General features: G+C 41.3%; 1 protein-coding gene across 1 annotated transcript in view; it reads right to left on the minus strand.

The window, feature by feature from the left end:
- TBC1D4 (TBC1 domain family member 4) overlaps nt 1–21,017 on the minus strand; it is a 99,704-nt gene extending 78,687 nt beyond the window's left edge. The window contains exon 1 of the mRNA XM_059493379.1: nt 20,535–21,017. Within this exon, the coding sequence (XP_059349362.1) occupies nt 20,535–21,017 (483 nt within the window). The remainder of the gene's footprint in view (nt 1–20,534) is intronic.
- Nucleotides 21,018–21,269: the final 252 nt, after the last annotated feature.

The following is a 21,269-nucleotide window of genomic DNA, read 5'->3' on the forward strand; positions in this document are numbered from 1 at the left end:
TGCTAACTGCTAGAAATATTATAAACTGAACCAGGACAGCTTTACAGACTGCCTTTGCCCTGGAAGAGAGCCGGAAGGGAAGGAAGCCCAATGATGCCACATTTGCAACCTCCTCCTCCTCCTCCAGGGCATGTAGTGCCTTTCTAAAGGCATTTTTGTCCCGACATCCTTACCAATATTTCACAGCCCACCAAAGAAGAAGCAGCATTTGGCTTGGAACAGGAGAAGGTTTGAATGCAGGCAGGAGTAGGAAGCAAGGTAACACATGCTTGCTGTGGTTTGCTCTTCTCCTGCAAGGGCAGGACAAGGAAAATATCCCCAAGGTCAAGGCCTCCAAGTTACCCACTACTCTCATTTGCCACTGCAAACTAGCTCTAGCTGTGTTTTTTATATCTAAATGGGTGAGGAAAAGGTGGCCCTGGAAGTAGACAGATTGTGTGAATGAAAAAAGTTGCAGAAGCAATAAAAACTTTCTGGCATTTAAGGGAGGCTGCATGTGAAAGAATGCAAGTCCTACCATTCTGGGCCAATGCTAAAGCCTCTCTAATGTTTACCAAAGAGCATTTCTCTTCCAAGAAACCTCTTGAGTGCAAGTTATGATCCCCTATTCCACTTCTGAGAAAAGCTTATTTGGACTACAAGAGAGCTTGTAGTAGCTAATCATAAAGCATAATTGTTGAGAGCTTAAGCAAACTCCAGAAATAAGTACAACCACGGTTTCTGACTGATGAGAGAAGCAGCCAAAAAAAGGTTCAGCAGAATCATGCAGTCTTGCATCATGTTTTCCCCAATTACATAGGAGTTTTTTGTTTTGGTTACAAACCATGCAAAATACCTGAAAATTAACACTTTCAAAACACTTGAAAAGTACTTGGAAATGTTATGACTTTGCTTTCAAGTTGTGATTAAAGAAAACCCTTCAGAATGCATCACTGGAAGTCCTAATGCTCATCATTTCCTTATTGTTTTATGTGCTTTTATGGCATTATTTGTGTCCAATTTAGACTGGGAATCACAAAATGCAAACCAATATTCCAAAATTAATAATGACTTTGTTTCTCAGCCTGTACACATGCTAGATGTAAAAAAAAAAAAAAAAAAAATTATTAGTCAGTCCTTCCTTAGATTTTAGGTTCTTTTCAACCTCTATTTACGTGTGTAACAGTGGAAAAGTGAAGGAACAGATTTACCTTTTCTATTTAATAATGAAGATGAAAATTCAAAGGAAAAAGTGTCAGTCACTGTAAACAACACATTTCTTACAAAAAGTTATATTCCTGACTGACTACTCCATGGACCAATGTCTGGCTATAAAAAACTCCAAGATTTGGATCTAATTTGGGATCCCTTAAAAATAGGGGTATTAACAAATGGAGAATGATTTTTACCTTACCAACACAGGATGTTTATTCCCGATTAACTTTATGCATCAATGTTAATCTTTAATACATTAAAAATAGCTCTTGCATAACACAATACTTGTCATGGTGCCTGAAGGTTGGGTTCCTCAGAACTATTCTGGTCTTTCCAATAAAGGCTTAAAGGACTGTATGTAGATTAGGAACCCTAAACTAGAAGGTTCTACATGGTTGACCTCGAGCCACTGTAAAGTGAGACTACATGTAACTTTTAAAATATTGTTTTAATAAATAGTATCATCTCAGCGATGGCCTGGATAGCAGGAACTATCATGTTCTGATTCACTGCTCAGAGGACAGGAGCAGTGCTTTGGGGACCAGCCTCAACTCCAGCTAATCCACAGATCTAGGATGTAGCCTGGATCTTTCCACACTGGGGATCAGCGAGCAGTCAGCAGCCAAACATCTGCTTTCAAAAAAGCAGAAAGCAGCAGAAAAAAAAAATTCTTGTAAGAAAGCAGATCCAGTTTCTGAGGAAAAGGATTTTTTTAGTTTGCCTGGTTTCCAGAGGCAGATTCTGACTCCCTTCTGTAACACATGTCATCAACTCCGGTATGGCAGAGTTGAGGCATTCCATGATGCCCACTGAGCAAGGCAGGCTTGCTCCTCAGACTGAGGTGTCTTCTGGGGTACAGCACAGCTCTGCTCCTGCTCTGGGGACTCTCTAATGAAAAACAGCATGTAGGAGGCAGTGTGAACCTACACCTTATGTCATGGACAGAGCAAAGCAGAATCAGAGAAAAGCAGAATCATAAGCTGAAAACCATTCCTGGTCTCTCTCATACTACCAACTAAGGACCTAGTTTATTTTCTGATATCAAGAAACAATCCCAATAGATTTCACCTTGTAAAGACAAATCTGTCACCTACCTTTGATCTGAAAACTAGAACAGTGCAATTTGTGCAGCTTAATTGTGCAAAACAGAGCAATTTTGCTGAACTCGTGTTAGAGCTATATAAAGCTTGCACTGAACAACCAAAATAGACTGGTATTCTGATGGGTACGTGAGGCAATCTCTCATGGAAATTTCCTTCCTGTTGCAATCCTAATTGAAACAATATGCCAGTAAATAACCACTGAACATTCAACTGCTCCTATCACAGTGTTTGTTTCAGGGCTTTCTGAACCTCAATGGCTCATTGACAGTCTTGAGAAAAAAACTGTGAAACAATCTTAATGAATGGAATTTCTCCTCTCTTTAAATACTATAGTTGGGGTGTGTGCATATACATGTATATTAATGTAACAATAAGACTCATGACAATTTTTGTTCCAAGTCACTGTCTTACTCAAAAGGTGAGGATACAGTGCTTACAGTGCTCCACATCACCAGTTCCAACCTTTGTGAAAAGTTATGGAAACTGAAGGACTATCCTCCATCAAGTCTGTATTCTGTTGTGGTGTTTGAGTTTTTTTATATAGCACTCACTCTTTGCAGCATTATGTCAAAAAGAAGTCAGACTCCATGACCCTCTCTCTGCAAGAGAGTTGTACTTCAGCTTCTCTCTGAATTTTTTATGTTAGGCTGATTCTTAAAATTCTTTTGAAAGGCAATTTAGCTGGACCTGTAAAGGTACAAAATAAACTCCATTTGATAAAAACAGCTGACAACCAAAACCAAGTAAAATTTGATGCTTCAGAGAAGTATAATTGTTAAATAAAGCATACGGTCCACCCTGCATATGCAGACCCTTTAAAGTGTTATGTATTTTAAGAGACCTTTGTCCCTCTAAGGCCCATTTGTGTCTGCCCACAGCTGGCAAAGAATTTTGATCTTCACATGTCAGCTCATACTTAAAAATAAGATCTATTTATTTTAAACCTATTAAAGCAGTTTGTAATACTGAATGGATACAGGGCACCAAATATGCTTCTGTCTCAAATGCAGTCTGTCCAAGCTGACTGTTTCAAATTCAGAAATACCTACAAGTGATCAAAAACTGCTGCAGTTTCTCTATAAACAAAACTAAGAGACCAAGCTGCCAACAGACAGACCTGGAAACTTCAAAGAGAAATGGAAGTGTGTATGGACAGACAAGCCTATCTTTACAGGTAACCTAGGTGTTAATCAATGAAAACCCAAGGAAATCTGAAGAAATGCCCAAAATTTTTTTCTAAATACTCAATATATGTCTCAGAGGTATCAATGAATTTCACATTCACATTTAAGATAAATGGCGAATTTTTAAGAGTGACAGACTTTTCCTCTCAAAGACAGTCACACCTGCCCTTAATACATGCTAACATTCTAAAAAGTATTTGCTGTATATTCAGAGCAGTTCCTAAAATTTAGGCTATAAAAGCCTGTCCTTCAAATTCAGTAAATGAGTAATCACTTCCCTTCTGAAACTCTATTTGATAAACAGATGCATTTATCAGGAAATACCTTCTCAAAAATGAGATCAGTCACTTTCAACTGTGCACAGCCCAGTCTAACCATTGTGTCTCGAATTCAAATGCAGCTGAAAGCATTTTTCACAGATGGCAATAAAAAGGGTAATGCACTCTTTACTACAGAGGCGTGACTGAGTTCATTTAAGCTGTGAAATTACTTCTAATGTTCTAATGCTACTGGAAGGCCTTTCTCTTGAAAATGAAATTACTGTGACTGAACCGCACAGGGAATTAATAAAACTCTAATATTTCTTAACATCTCTGAATTCACAGAAATAGCTGGATTTTCATCTACCTTTTTCATAGCATCAGGGGAACATCTATCACACACCTGGCTCTAGATGCTATGGTTAAGATGTGCAGTTCCCTCCTAGTTTACTCTGACCTGAAAACCATCTCCTTAGGGCTCTCTTCTAGCAGAAGCAGGCTCAGCACTGGACTGCTCACATATGGGTTTCACCAGCTCTCCAGACTGCACACAACACATAGTCCATGTGTCCTGACTTTACTGTCTGCTCTAAAGGTTCAAGAGAGGACCAACAGGGCTGCTGAGGCTCACCTCTCCATAACCCTAAAGCTGCTGTGCCAGGAAGATGCTCTGTCTCCTGGTGTTTGTTCAGAAGTAAGAATATGAGACCATGGGCAAAGGATGAGATAACTGCATCAACATCTTCCATCCTTCTTGAACATGACCTTAAAAAGAAATCTCTATTTTTAGAGCTACCCCTACCCCCAAAGGCTAGGGTTCCTCTCTAGTTCCTCTTGCTGGTCTGTCAGTCCATCTGGAGAGAAACTACAATGCTCCAGTGCTTAAAATACAACAGAAAACACAACATAGTTCAGCAACTGCTAAGGAAGAAATACACTTTTACTTGAGTTTTGGATTCTATTAAAAAATAGAATCACCACAAGCAACTCTTTCAAGGCACCTGGAAATGCCTTGTGCGAATTCTTCAGTTTGGACTCACTCTTAATGTCTGTGCCACATTTCTAATAAAAGTGCTTTTTCCAAAACATTCCAAAGTTATCAGAAGGTTACATAAAACTGTAATCAGCTACAAGAGGTGTATGGAAGAAAAGCTCCAATAGCAGGTTCTTTAGTTCCTACGTTTGTGGGAAAACAAGTAACAGCTTATTCTTAGAATGTCTTGCAATTATTTGAAGCTGCTGCTGGAACAGGATAGGTGACATCTTATGCACTTTTCTATTAAAGCACATTGCAAACCAGCTAGTGAATAAATGAAAGAATTTTTACCATACCTTGCTGAAAAACAAAATTTACCAAAAGCTTTCATCTGGAAACAAGGCCTAACCATAGTGCTATTCAGATTAACCTACCCAGTCAAATATTGGGCTTGCAGCCAATTTCAAGAATATTCACAGACAAGCCAAGTCCCTGAAGTCAGCCAGAGTTGTCCAAGAACACCTGAAAGGCCTGTGCCTTTAGAAATCAGCTTGGAAAGAATCACCACTTGTAAGTATTTAAGCATGTAAAATCAGCAGAATAATGTAGTTCTGTGTGATAATTGGCATTTTTGTGCCAGCCCAGCTGTAACACTGGGCAATTGTGTTCAAGCAGGAACTGCAGCTCAGGCGGCAGCAGGACTGCAAGGACTGCAAGGCCACAGACAAAGGGTGTTTACCAGCTGGGAAACAACCTGAAGTAGTAAGGCCCTTTACTAGAAATTATAGATAGGATCCCATGTTCTCATCAGGGGATCTAGAAGGAAGGGCTTAAAGGAAAGGAATTTATCAATGCAATAGAGAGAGCTGGACATTTAAAGACGATCAGTCCCACAGACAGGAGCTCGATGTTTGCAGAAACAGGACTGGTGTTCTTCAAAGCAGCCATCAGCACCACAGTTTCAGATTCCTTTATGTGAAACTGCAGAACAAGCTGCAAAAACTTCACTTCTGCTTGCGGACATCCAAATTACTTCACAAGGTCCAAGTGTTATCATGGATCATTTTTTGCAGGCATGGATGTTTTTGCTTTATACCACTATGTGTGGGAATTCTTGGGATACACAGTGAAAGATGCAACACAAACATTAGATACTTAGACTCTGAAACAGCAAAGTGAAAGCCACTTATGCTTGAGAAAATGTAATTATAGTAGAAGCTGAGGGAAATTTTACTGCGACACAATCATCCTTCACTGAAAAGCTGGAGAAATACACAAGCATTAAATCTCAACAAAGACATGAAACAGGCATTTTTGTTAATCTGGACTATTAAAAATTGCCAGTGACTCAATCTGTTCTTGAAAATAACTGATCTTGTTTATAGTCCTAATAAGCATTCTGCACATAAAGTCAACCCACCTCCATCAGTACCTTTTTTTATTTAATTTACTCATCTCTAAAAAAATTACATCTAGTCTAATAATTAAAAAATTATTTCCAACCTATTCCTGGGGCGCAAAGAAATAATGCTTTTATGAATGGAATTTCCATGCTTGAGCTATTCAAAAGCATTTTCATGCAACAGCATCTTTTAATGAGTAATTTTGAGGTAGTTAATGTCCCCTCTTCTCTTAGCCAACACCATCTGCTAGTTTATACTCTGGAGGCTGAAGCAAGAGGTATGCACTGATGTATTCTGTCATTAATGTTGGGACTACAGGTTAAGACCATCCAGGTTATCAGGAAGAAGCTACTGGGTAGCAAAGAGGTATCAGAGCACTCTAAGCTACCTGGTCAGAAGATAGGGGGCATGGTTCTCTGTGGGACCTAAATCCATGAGTGGCTAGATGTAATATACCTGAAAAAATTACTGCTGTTTGGGGGTTTTGCCTTTATGTTATTCAAACTACGCAGACAAATGGTCACATGGCTAACAGGGTATGAGGCCCAGGAAGGTATTCAGATAGTTACTCATATTGTAAACTTGTAGCTGCAGTGCTACAGCTCTGTAAGCAAACCTGCAACTAACTGTGCTTAGTGTTAGAAAAAACAAGATTCAAGAAAAACGGGAGGAGTGTATTTGTCAGAGTCACTGGTTAATTATTCAGGAGCCTGATTATCATACAGGACACTAAAAGCTTCCCTCTCCTATGACTGGCCACTAATCATTCCTCCAGCAGGCTGCCATAGAAGCATTACCATTTCCCCACGGAGCAGAGGAATTGCCCTACTTTTGCCCTTATCTTTAACCTATGCTGCTGCCCTCTCCAAAATGGCACTCTGAAATTTTGTAATGTGTTGTTTGAAGTCCCACCAATTTGCCAGCTTCTTTAAGACCAGTGAGAGAGCTAAAGGATTGTTAAAAACTATACCTACTCACCCTTTGCCACAGTGCAGGGGCTTGCAATTATTCTTGATGCTCAGTTTTGCTTGTAAAAAAGCAGCTGGGAGGCAAAGGAAATATTAAGGAAGGTAAAAGCCCTCTTTATTTTACAATTAATTAAGTAATCTGTCAAAACAATCTACCAATGGACATGATGTTCAGAGATAAACTGAATATAAATTTTTGAGAGGATTAATTTTACATAGCTGCATACTCTGAGGCTCATATTAAACACATTCAAACCTCACTAGATAGACACGACCATCTGCACAGGACCTACAGTAGCAGCCTGGTACTGCATTAAGAAGCAGAAAAGTAATAGTCAGGAGACTTTCAAGGACAGATATTAACTCCATAATTTGATATATGAACCCTATCTACATTAATAGTACAAGAGAATGTGTTCTCCCCTACTATTATCAGTGGATTGACAGAGAAGAATAAATTAGAAATTGATAATTATGTCAATGTAATAAATATGTTTGCACATTTGAAAACCTGAGGCACTAGAAAATGCTGTTGAACCAATTAAATGTTCCAGAGATTAAAGCATGCTTATCTGCAGTGTACTTTTCACAGCAGTTTTTACCAGGTTCAAGTTTACTTTGCTCTTAAGCAGGCAATCCACCAGCTGTAGCAGCAGCCATGCAATAACAAACATCCTTCAGCAGCAATTTGTCTCTCTACCAGCTATAAATGACTCAGCTGCTCATATTAGGCCCCAGGAGTTATTTTGCTAATATTACAGATTTCTACCATACAGCACACCATCCCTTCCCTCTGCAGTACAGGCTGAGGTTTTTTATCTGTTTGAGGTTTTTTTTGTTACTCATACCTTCCTTCTGAAACAGAATACATTTGTGTCGGTCACTGAGGAGACCAGCTTTCCCCTCCCATCAGCCACTGGCAGTACAACTTAAAAATAAATTTGTGCCAGGTCATGTGTTTTAATAAAAGGGTATGAAGGTGAAACTGAACTTCAAATGCAAAGGAACTTTGAGCAAGTAAAACATTAGAACAGCTCTATTAAAATTGAAATTAACACCATGCATTATTACTTTCACATTTTTGTTCAAGTTTCTATTCAATAAACAGCTGCTACCAGAATTTACACTTAAAAAAAACTGTTAATATCAATTAAAAAAAAAAAAGCTACTCTTGGTGATACTTCTAAAATGTGGAACTTGAAAGAAGAAATATGAATAGGAATAAAGTTAAAACTTTTATACTCCTGATAGCTGTATCTGAAATGCTCAGCTTCTGGCAGCAAGCAATCAAAAGAATGAATGACTGCTTTTTTTACTTTCAAGTTTTAACTTGAGGCAAGCAGCTTGTGGGAAGCAGCAGGGTTAAAGGGATTATTATCTGTTTTCCCTTATGGTCAGAATCATGACTCTTCATGATTCAGAGTACTGCATGCAGTACCAACAACTCCTTCAAAACCCAAAGATTATAATCCTGGACTGGGACAATTTCAAGGAGATGAGAGAATCAGAGGAGCAAGAGATATGACATAAGAAAATAATAAGCAGTAACCTTCTACATACATAGAGTAAGAAGACTGGAAAAGCCCAAAAATTTGAAAAGTAATGCATCTGTTGGCAATCACAAAGGGATCTGTGTTCTTCACTGTTCTGTGGGCAGCTCTGATTTCTGTACCAGATTCCCCATTACCTTCATATGGGGTTCCCAATCCTACCTACACTGTGACCACTCACAGGTGTCAACTAGAGAAAACACCCCTTCAGGAAGCGTGCTTCCCTGGAAGAACACTCTGGGTGCATACCACAAAGCTATGCAAACTTCTACTGGCACATAGAGTTGGTGCTTTCTTAGATCTCTACAATGTTCCAAATGACAACAGCAACCCGTGCTGAAACTGAATTAGAAACCTATCACATCCTTACTCACCTGTTTATTCAATTGAGCTGAAAGATATTTTGACATTTTAATAGGAACAGTACAGGCAGAAACAAAAAAAACATCCAGAGTATTATTTTTATGACACAGTAATAGTAAGAGACTGCTATATTTGTTAGTAGAATGACACTTAAAGCAGTAACAGAGTAGTGAAGTAGCATGATCTTCTAGCAGCTAGTGATCCTGCAGGAAAACCCTGCAATCCAGGCAATGATTTGTGTGCCTTGGATCCTATTTCAGAGCAGGGCCCTCTAGACAGTCTTAAGTTGTTCACTGAACAGTCCCCTGAAACCAACCCAAAGCAATTAAACAGGGATGAAAGCATGAAGCAGACTCTGCACAGTTTCATGCAGGGCTCTTGTGGGTGCATAACCAAAGCCCTTCCAGAAGCAGTGATCCATCACAATTCACGGACACCCTGTGCCATGGCTGGGGAGCCCACGTGGCAGCAGTACGCAGGAGTGAATTAACTGACCTGTGTAAAAGGACACTGTTAACCCTACTCTTTATTTCTAACAGACTAGCCCAGGACAGGGCTGGGTGCTGTGCTTCCACAAGGACAGCAACAACCTGTGGCACTCCACAGAATATTTTGAGCTCTCCACAGGGCTGTGGTAAGAATTTTAAAGTCCACAAAATGAGTGTCAAAGCTAGTGGAACTCTGTCAGTTTTTCAGGTGATGGTAAACTAGGTCTAGAAAGTCTGACAGTAGGATTGCAAAACATAACAGCAGGACCAAACAGCTAAAAGAATCTCCACTATTGGAGGCAGGATTGGCAAACAGTGAAAAAGGACTGCAACATTTCATTTTGATACTTCAAGTTTAGCATAATAGGAAAGCTTGTGATAATCCAGATAATAATGTGAGTCTTGCAGATTTGTCACTCGATAGGTAATGAACAGCAGCATGTACATATAAATCCCTGCCTTGCTGAGGTTGACACTTCTAGAAGTAACATCCTAAAGCACCCAGTCTGTTGTGCTGGAGGAATACAAGAATTAATTATCTTCTCAAAATCTAATCTTTTTATGGTGGTCATGTGAGAACTCAGAGCAGAAGCATATCAAATATCTTATCAAATCTCAAAAATTTAAACTCAGATAAGAAATAAAATGGCACCAAAGCTAAGCTCCTGGTCAGCTTACTACTGATGGTATTGTTAAAAATGGGGTTTAACCTCTAATTTTCACTAAACATGAAGTTCCCTTTACAAACTTCCATATAACTACAACCAGCAAGGCTACAATTTTAAGTAAAACAGATGAAATGCAGAACAGTGAGCAATCATACAGAAACAAAACACTTGGTTACGTAAAGAAACAAAAAAACGAGCAAACCTAGCAGTCTGGGCTGGCCTCTATGTTCCTCTACACTCCCAACTGTAATGCTGTATATTTTACGGACAACATACACATTGAACAAAGCAAAACAAAATTCCCTAAAAAACTCCACACCATTTATACAGATTGATAGCTCTCTGTATGTATTTTTTAATTTATTTTTCTTAATATCACCTTTTGTGGTGATTTCAGCAGACAGAAGGTCACTATGGAAGAAACCTATTCATTTTGTAAACTTCACACTACCCCACTAAACTGCAGATATTATTTTTAGTTCTCCCTAGCATTAAGCAGAGAGGGAATCCAAGGCACAGTGCCAGGATGTAAACCCACTCCTTCTCAGCTGGCTTTAATCATGTTGCCTTGCTCCTACTCGGCTCCCATGTTTAGGTCAGCAAATTTTCTCAAGGGTAAATCTGAATATATGCACACATATGCCATGGATAATCTGGGTGTGTTTCTCCATGAATAATTTAAAGACAAGTATGGCGTGTTACTCCTACTGAAAGGCTCACTTGATTTTCTTTTGGCAAGGTTCACCCAAAAAACTGCTGCGGAAGAAAAGCCAACATCTTGTGTCTATTTATAATGTAGTTGGTTTACAAAAAAAGTATCCTCTTTGCAAGTTATTTTTCATACTGCTAAAGTTTGCAGTCATGCTGCACAGAAAATTGCGGCCCTCAGTGAGTACGACCACAAAGTCAGGCCAGAAGTGTTGAAATGTTGTCTACAAAAGGGATACTTGTTTTAAATTGTTCTCCATTAAAAAAAAAAAAATAAAAAGTCTTGTACAAAAACTTAAACCAAATTTTACAGAAAGAGCAGTATTTTTCACAGAAAGCTCTCTTATCAGTCATTATGGGATTTGCACATCAGAGCAGCATTTCAGGATCTTAAATTATGTTTTGGTTTTTCATTTTTGTAGAGCACACTTACAGTAAATTGTTTGGCAATTTTTGACCTAACTGCTTAATTGCCACAGAAGTACCATGACCCTGAGGGCAGTCTGCTATTTGTTTTCATTGCCAAGTACAGCAGCAGGTCATACACACAATCTCTTCCCGTTCTAATTTGCACACAAGCAGGAATGAGTTTTTTCACCTCAGACTACCAAAGCTGTAATTTTGCACGCTGTGACAGAGCTGGGCAGGCAGCAATTGCAGACCTTTGCATTTGTATGGCACCTGAAGATCAAACATCAGCTTTCAGCACGGGCTTTAGCTGGAGTTGGTGTGATGCTTCATTTCTGCCCTTCAGCCAAGCAGCAAGCAAGCAACTGGTTTCTCCCTGGCAAATACAGCACTGTTAAATATACATTAGCCTACTCTATTTTTATTTAGAAATCTTACTGTAACTTGAGATGGAGTTGTTAGGAATAATCAAGCCAAAGCCAGAAACCAACCATGAACAGGCACATAAAAATATGCTTCAACAAGTTAGCACTGCACGTCCTGGTCTTTCACTGCTCTGTTATTGAGTATTTACTCTATTTCAGAAATACTTAAGAACCCACAGACCACTGACTATTCCCAAAGTTCCTGGGACATTGCAGCTTTTTGCCCTTTTTCTGAATTAACATAACAGGAAATCCATATCTGTGTCACACAATACATGAAATATATTTAACATCAGCATTCTAAAACAATAAATATTTATTTATCTTGCTAGGAAAAACAAAATCATGAACAGTCTGGAAGGCAGTCACTGCTGTGCCCTGGAGGATAATATTCTGACTTCCCTCAACATGTTTTTCAATTCATCAAGGATCTCTAAACAGCGCTGTGCAGATCTACATATTCCTGCCAAGAAGAGTAATGAAACAAAACATAACCCCAGTCACTTTAACAGAGCAAGCTCTTTAAGGTTTATCAACATACAAAAATGAACTTCATGACTGAAATATACCTTTAAAGTCAGTTGCAATGGGAGAGGGAAAACCACAGAGCTAGGGATGGTAGAGCTGGAAAAAAGCCACACTTCTATGCTATTGGTTTTATCTTATCCAACAGCTTCTACAAGTCTTTCACAGTGGCTTTGAACAACACTCTCTTTCATGTTTGCATTTTAAATTTATTTAATCCTTCACAAAAGTGCCACATGTCCAATACTGTGTAATCCTACCTATCTTCAGCAGTTCCAGAGATACAGAAGAAAATTCTCACCATGTTACCCCTCCAAATTTCTAGAAAATATTATTTTATAAAGCCTATCTAATTTCAAATACATAAAATTATTTCTAAAAGGAAAGTTATGGATTCCATGAGAAAGCAACCAGATCTGCTCAGAAAAAAAGAAAACCTACTACTACAAGTAGCTTATAAAGTCAGAAAATGTGGCTGAATAGATACAATTCCTCCAAAGCATCAAGCAGTGTTTCTGAATAGCATTAGGAGTCCAATAAAAATTTAACAATGAAAAAAAAGTGTTTCTTTTTTGCAGTGGTTCAACTGAAGTATTTTGCCACTCTTAAAACAATCCAAACTGAAAGGATTTGTAACACAACTACAAAATTGTAAGCTCATGACATCTTTTTGAGGCTCTGAGCAGAAAATTTAGGACATGTCATACATGTATTTACTATATGCCTTCAACCTTATCTATTCATGCTGTGACAGCCTTTGAGGTACATGTTGAAAGTTTTTCTTCAGTTCACTCAACTAAAACCACACAAAAGGACATAAAAACCACGTTTAGGCACTGCAGCTGAAGCCAAGACACAAAGCTTGATCTTGGGAAGGTAAAATGATACCTAATAGTCTTGCTGGTGCCAAGCTTTTCCTTTTTCTTCCTCCAGAAAGAGTCTGCTAAGGGAGCAGTGGAAATCCTGGCAGCATCACCCTCTCCAGAAGAGGACCAAGTAATTAACTTCTCACTCTGAGTCCTAATTCCCTGCAGCAGGGAGAGGGGGCGGGGGGCTAAGCAGCCCATTTCTCCTAAGAGGGATGGCTTTAAGCAGGCTTTGCCTCAAACAGCAAGGCACAGTTGCTGCTCATTTCAAGCAGGGTGGCTGCTACAGAGAGGCAGAGGCAAGGAAGGGAGGGAGGCTTGAGACAACCATAGGCTTTGCACTGATAGAGAGTGACTGCATTCAGAATAAAAATTAACTGGATTTTTCAAGATACATAATTAACTTTTATAAAATATAAAACTTAAGACTCTAATTAATTGGCTGCAATGAGCCCCTTCAGTCAAATGTGTGTGGTTTTGTTGCTTGTGTGGGTTTTTATGCTCTTTTCTCTGAAATCTTAAATACACTATCATAACTAAACCCATCCAGCCCAAACACATTTACCTTTGACCAATGCCAAGGGGAAGACTGAAATAACAGAGTAATTTCAGACCTACAGGACCATCAAGAATATTTATTTGCTTATCTCACTGATCTACAAGATGTCACCCGATTAATACACTTGAAAAGGAGTAAAAAACCTCAACATGTTCATGGGTGAAAACAGGCACATCCAAAACTTATGTGTGTTCTCTGGTACTCAAAACAAATCCCAAAATAGGAAGTCACATAGTTCCTGCATCCCTGGTGTAACCACTCCAATATTTTTATCCTGCCCTGTGACAATTCAGTATTGTCTTTTTATACTTTGACCTCTCCAGGGACAATACAGTTGTTTGTCAAATGATCATATGCTGTCTTGCATTGGTGATGCTCTATTTTAGAACCCATATAACTACATGTGGTCTTGATGTATGTATTTGTCAGAATGAAAGGTGGCAGATACTGTATTACAGCTGACAGAGAACGGGAAAGCACAGAGCCTATTTCTGAACTAAATAACTTCACTTTGCTGCCTTAAATTTGGTTTTCAGCAGCCCTGGAAACACCACATTAGTTAATGACCTCTGCAAGTAGATTTTCACCCTTGAAGGTCTTGTAGGTCTTTTTATCTCCTTGTGGTCTCTAAAGGTGCCTCAGAACAGCACATAATACAAGTGGAAGATGGCACAGTTTGCATACATGACAAAAGCCACATTGGAAATAAACTCCTCCTTGTCCCTGCTCTTGAAATGGTATCTGAAACCACAAAGGAAACAAAACCAGGTGGCAGAGGACAGCTGGTACCACAAGGGGACCATGCCAATGCTGCTGAAAATCTGCATGACCTACAGAGCAGACAGCAATCTCTGAACTGGTCCCAATTCACTGCGGTATTTATTCACCACTTTACCTCAGAGAAACTCAAGATGTTCAGGGAGCTCCAAGTGGGGAAGATCCATGGAAGAGATCCAAGGAACGGTGAGCTGTGCACATCAAATGCTGTACCAAACCTTAGCAAAGAGCAGAGATTGATAGGCATCAGGAACACCACTATTTCATAACGGCTGTTCAGAAATTAAATCTCCTCTAGAATTCACTTTTATAAACAACCACCTTCAAGCATCTTGGTCAGAGATTTCCATCACCCCTAAAAATCCGACTCTCCTTACTGCGACGACACACACATGCTAGCTAAATCTTTTTAAAGTCAGATTTTTATTTAATTGTTTTCAAAAGAAACTGCCTCTACATTGACAGACAGGATAAAAAAACCCCAAAAAAAACAACCTAGAAACAAATAATCAGAAGAGAAGCCTTGATTTGGTATTCTTAGATACACACAATCTCCTTTCTTAAAGACAGCCCTATCATCTGGTCACTGTTTATCCACAGCCACTCTCAGTGAAATACATAATTTCATGTATTTTATTTGGCCTTTTTGAAAATATATTGCTTCAACTACAAGACATTGCTTCTACTCCACAAATAACAGGTGGTTTTCATGAACTGCAAAAGGAAAAAGGAATTAATTCTTTCTACTAACAGGACAGACAAGGGTACTTAAAACCATTATCTTTCCTCTCCTAAACATTGGCCGGGAATAAAAAGGCTACACATCACCGTTTAGAAACATTCAACAATTTTATTATTTATTCTGTTTGAGATGTAGGAAAAAAAATATTATGGGCAGGATGTTCAAAACCAAAATTTAAAGATAACTTTACAATCCTAAAATTAAAAGTACTCTCATTTTCAGGAAAAAAAATGCCAAATCTATTAAGGAAATCAAAAATTAAACCTTAACCTCTCAACTTTCTGTTTCAAAAAAGAGAGTGCAAGACTTTTCATCTGAGGCTGTATAGCCCGTGCATGCTAGAGATAATAAGGCTGCTCACCAAACAATTCTGCATTCATTGCAAGCCCTTAACATACATGCTTTGTTCTGAGTCATTGCTTTTCAGTTTCTCAACCCATGAATGAAATTCTGACCCACACGAACTTAGAAAATGTTCATTTTTTTGGCCTCTCCAAGACTTGTTTTCTTGGTAAAAACTGAGACAACATATCTTTCTCATGGAAAATCCTTCCCCTGCAACCAAATTGTGCTATCAACCAAACGTGAGCTCTCTCATTTGCTACAGAATCCTTCAAAACATAGAGCGTATCTATTTTGTCAGGTCTGTTATACCTACTCAAAACACATCTTTATCAGACAACTCAACCGGTGCAATACCTTAATATGAATTTCAACAATGCTGTATGTATGTACTTCCTACACCTTGACTTCATTGCCATTAAGCTCATGCTCCTATATCACATAATAATCAAAGGACAACAGAAATATGCATCTAAACTTGACAAACTTAGTTCTTCAAACATTTCTTACTTACATTCTTCAGTAAGAAACTTTATGTAACATGATATTCATACAGCATAAAAGCCTCCTTTGACTAGACTTTGTACTGATGTCCTGCTTTTCCAGAACAATTGTCTTACATCCTTGCTTTACTGAAACACATTATTCAACAGAAAAGAAACACATTCTTGGAACAGACAAGTGGGCTGTCTCTGGCTCTTGTCTCTAAGTTTCCATCTCTCCAGTTTTTATCACAGCTTTACACTGTCACCAAAAGGCTCCATTACTTCTGCTTCACCTTGAGAAAGCCTAGACCCTTAACACAGCTATAGATTATACCCATAAGAACTAAATTCAACTGAGGTCTGGCCACCTGAACATCTTTTTTCCACAGCCAGCTTGGATTACTTTTGAAACCTTATAATAGTACATTTTCATCATGCTTTTAAGTTTAAGAAGAGAAAACCAAAACGCATGAAATGAGTTCTTAACTGGAGGAAACAACTATTTTCACTAATAAGAATCAAGTAAAGTATACTTTGATTTAGGATGCAGTTCAGGTTAAAAAAATAATCCTCTCATACAGGCTTATTCATGTTTCAAGCAGGAAACACACAATCTAGATCAGCATGATAATAACAACAAAAAAAAAAACCTGCAGAAAGAGATCATACCACAAACCTCTCCCCCAGAGAACAGGGAACTCAAGGCAATTGTCAAACTGCATTGATTGTTCCACACAATTAAAATCTGGTTTATAGAACACAATCAGTATTTAATGATAAAAATGTGTTAAAGTTGAGCTTAAAAATACTAATTAAACAGCCTTTTCTCAGTGGCTGCAAGAAGAGTATGCCTGCCATATTTATAAATTCTAACTTTTGGGTTAAAAAAATAATCTGTTCCCAGGATTGTAAAAAAAATCTGTCAAATATAAAATGAGACAATGCCGTCATTTGATGTCTACATACAGTCTGTGCATACTTGATAATTCTCATATGACAGCAACACAAAATAACAAATCTCTGGCTGCTACTCAGAAAGTACCAGGCAACACTAAATGGACAACTACCCTTATCCACTTCTGCTGGCTACTGCTGTGGACAGTTACAAGAAGCAGCAAACACTGTAGTAAGCTCTGAGGGAGGAAAAAAAAGGGCAAACATTTCTGTTTCCATCTCCATCAGTCAGATGGCTTCAGATGCCTCCCCTTGTAATTAAACAGCAAAGGAAAGAGACACATACCCACAGAAAACCTATCTCAGCATCCACTGTAATGCCAACAAGCTCTGGGTTTGACAATCTGCCAAAGTACTACTCCAGAACAAGGGTCACCCCACTGGCTCCTACTTTTCAGCTCTGCCTAGAATTTTCAGGCTTTCAAATAAAATATGAAGGTGTTTCATTCTGCTAGCTCACTCTCATTTTTCTCCAGTCACAGCAAATAATATTAAAAGATGTTATCTTCCCACCTGATGTCATCAGAGCACATATTACATTGGCTTTTCACTGGCCATCTGGTAAAGAAATTTGCAGAGAATGGCAAGAGGCAGTGCTTTTTTCTATGAATACCAGCCCTTTTTGTGATCATAGGCATTGCATGTGCAGCCTAAACCTTGTGCAGTACAGCTGGTGGACAAAGCTACAGGCTTGAAGCCAAAAGTTTCACTCTCAGTACATTGTTTTTTGAATTATCATGGTAGCACTAGTTCCTCAAAAGCCAATCATTAACGTCTCACTTTTATAACTAACATCTACTTATGGCCAGCTGTCTTCTAACTCAGAGACCCCAAGACATCTCCTGTACCTTTCCTTCATTCCAGAGCTACTTAGCATGCTGCCGAACTTAATACTGCCAAAGTGGACAATACCATGGCATTGCCCTGGCGAACCTGAAGTTAGCATAACTTCCACAGAATCACAGAATGGTTTGGCTTGGAAGGGGTCTTACAGACCAGCTAATTCCACCCCCACTGCCAGGGAACACCTTCCACTAGACCAGGTTGCTCAAAGCCCTAACCAACCTTGAACAATTCCAGGGATGGAGTATCCACAATTTCTCTGGAAATTACCTTCTCTAGAACTTCTGGACAAGCTATCTGACCCTTCCCCTTCTTAGCCACTCACTGATACCAGGTGCCTCCAATCCACCTTCCTTGATGTAAACAGTCATTAGGGTTGCAAATGAGGGAAGCAGTTTGGAAATACTCCAGAGAAGGTAAGGAAAAAGCAAGCTTAACACCAGTCAATTCCCAGATCCTGTTTGCTGTATGGCTGCATAAACAGTTGTGCTGCCACGAGGACAAAGCTGAGAGGAAGAAACAAGGGGTTGAGGCTTGAAGAGGACAGGATCACTTTTCTCAGTAGCAGTGCCAACTTAGGCTGGCTGAAAGTCACTACAGCCGAAGATGGAAAATGAGATTGTCTGAAAAATACTTTCTAAGTTAATACACAACACAAGGTTCATATAACCACTATGAAACAGAAGTGCATAAAGATCTTGAAAGCATGCAAGGACAGCATCAATTCTATAACAAACAATTAAGAGCTTAGAAAGAAGACTTTTAGAGCTAGCAACGTGCTGCTTGACTTCACCCACTCAGGATTAAGCTTTAGCACAGACCAACAGCTAGATACCTGCACAGGCTTAGCCAACCAAGCCTGGGCAAACTGATAACAAAACTCAGGGTGGGGGGCAGGAAGGTGGGCATAAGAATCCACCTTTTCCTTTTGGTACCTTAATAAAACCTGACTGTTAATCAGGCACTTGTGAATCACATCGCTAGCTCTGCATTTACTACCCTCACTGTAGTTCAAAATCATGTGCTGAGTAATGCTCCTGGGAGGGATATAGTCTTTATTAATGATAACAAAGTTTAAAAAAATCTTAACAAGTATAACTAAAAATTGAACAAGACACGTTCACACTAACAACTTCTTTCAATAGGAAGACTTTACCTACAGTATCAGTTTGATTTAATTCAATGCACATAAGGGCACTTTCCTCATGAGGAAAGAAGGAAAGCCATATGGATAGAGCTGTAGTCAGAAACAGCCTTCAAAATGTAAATTTATGTAGTACATTGCACATTCACTGGAGTACTAGGGATTCACTATCTTAAAGTAAAATTGTTTTACAAACTCATGGTACCAGTACAGACCTACCCCAGAAATAAATTTGATTCAGCATCTTCTGCCAACAGCATGAACCTTAGTTTGCCTCAGTCCATACTGCCAAACTCCTAAAAGGACATTTGGGCTCCTCCCCGGCCAGAAAATTATCCCCTCCACGCTCTTGCTGCGTGCTCTCCTGGCAGAGTAGAACCCACAGCAGTTGCCAACAAGTTAAGCACAGTTACCTCCATTGGGATACTGCCTGTCCTAAGCCTTTCCTTAAGCCACAGCTATGAATGCAATCTAAACGCCTCCATGCTCTCTGTGGAAGTGTGCTGCCTCAAATAAAAGGGTTAATATACCGAGAAATTTTCAGTAGTTTTCTTACTATTTCCCACCCTCCCCATTTAAGAAAACCCAAACAAACAAAGAAACCCTAGGAGCTGTTCAGTACATGCAGTAAGCCAGCTAACTTGCAACTGCAAGAGTTCTTCCCCCAGTTTGTGAAAGCTGAGGAGAAGGTATTCTGACTTACTCAACCAAAGGACTGTTATCAAAAGGCCTTTTTCTTGTTGTCATCTTGCTAAATTGATTATCCAACCGACTTGTCCACCCACTATTGCTCACATATGCTAAATCAGAAAGAAGTCTGCTGCACATTTGATGTGTTAGCCAAAGCCGGCTAGATAGTCAGGAAAACACAATCTTACTGTTAGGTCTTTTTTTCCAGTTGGCACTTTATCAAAAATGTCCCCACCCAAACCTAGCCTTGTTTGTAGCACTACTGCATATGCCTGAGCACGGCCACGTGTCCTTAGCGTGACCCGTGAGCACGACAGGACCCGCTGGTCACGAACGATCGCTTCTGTGCCACGGGGGTCTGAGGAAAAGCACCATCCTCCACTATTCCATTCCCGCCCGGCACTGACAGCACCGCTGGGACGCTCTAACACAAATCCTGATCGTGGAGCAAACCGTGCCCTTGGCACTGAGCTGCTGCAGGATGCGAGGCCTCCCGGTGGAGGATGGCCCGGGAAGAAAGGGGCCTCATATCGCCGGGCACTGCGTTCCGCAGAGGCTGATACCCCGGTCTGGCAGGGGCTGGCAATGCACCCCATGGCCAGGCAGGGCTCTGTGTCCCCACCACCCTCCCTTTCCGCGGAAGCCAAGGGCGCTGCAGCCGCCTGAAGCTGGAGGGGCACACCGGGACGAGCCCGGCGGGCACGGCCGGCCCCGGGCGGGCTGCCCCGCGCCCCGGGTGGGCGTGCGGAGGCTGCGGTCCCGCAGCGCCCCGCAGGCAGCACCCTGCCCCGCCCGGGCACACCAGCCCCTCCACGGCTGCGGAGCGCCTGGGGTCCCGTCCGGCGAGGAGAGGACAGGAGCCAAGCGGGGAGATCCCGGGGAGCGCCCCCGCCCGCTACCCCCACTCGCCTGGTTGGGGTCGGTGGCCCGGAAGACGTGGCAAGCCATGGGGGAGTCAGGGTTGTCGGGCTGCGCCTTGATCAGGTAGGCGAAGTAGGTGAGGTCGTGGCTGTTGTGGATGAAGCGGGCGATGTGCTGCGCCTTGTGCTCGAAGATGAAGACGGCGGGCGCGGGGCTGGCGGGGCGGCCGGGGCCGGCGGCGGCGGGGCCGGGGCCGGCGGGCACGCAGCGCAGCGTGGGCGAGCCCAGCAGCAGCAGCACCTCGCGGGCCGGCACCCCGCTGCCCGGGGCGCCGCAAGCCTCCTGTCGCTGGCCGCGGCGGCGGATCTCGGCCACCAGCCACGGCAGCATGGGCAGCGTGGTCCGCCTATCCAGGCACGACGAGCCCACGTACCACAACCTGAAGCGCTTCTCCCCCGGCGGCGCCGGCTGCGGCTCGGGCTCAGGCTCCAGGGGGTGGGAGAGAGGCTCGCCCTCCCCTCGCTTCTCCATGGCGGGTGTCGGGCGCAGGACGCGGGGCTCCGCTGCCGCTTCCCCCGGCGCCAGGTGCAGCCAGCGGGGCCTGCGCTCGGCCGGGACCGCCGCTAGACGCGCATCCCGCCGGGCACGTCCCCGCCGCCGCGCCGCCTCCTGCCTGCCCGCGCGGGGTCAGCCCGCGGGGCGGGGAAGGACGGCCGAGACACCCCACTCCTCCTCCTCCTCAACGCCCCGGGGCGGAGCGGCGGGGCTACGCCCCGAGCGGGC

Source organism: Ammospiza nelsoni, chromosome 2 (genome assembly GCF_027579445.1).
Source record: "Ammospiza nelsoni isolate bAmmNel1 chromosome 2, bAmmNel1.pri, whole genome shotgun sequence".
Classification (NCBI taxonomy): domain Eukaryota; kingdom Metazoa; phylum Chordata; class Aves; order Passeriformes; family Passerellidae; genus Ammospiza; species Ammospiza nelsoni.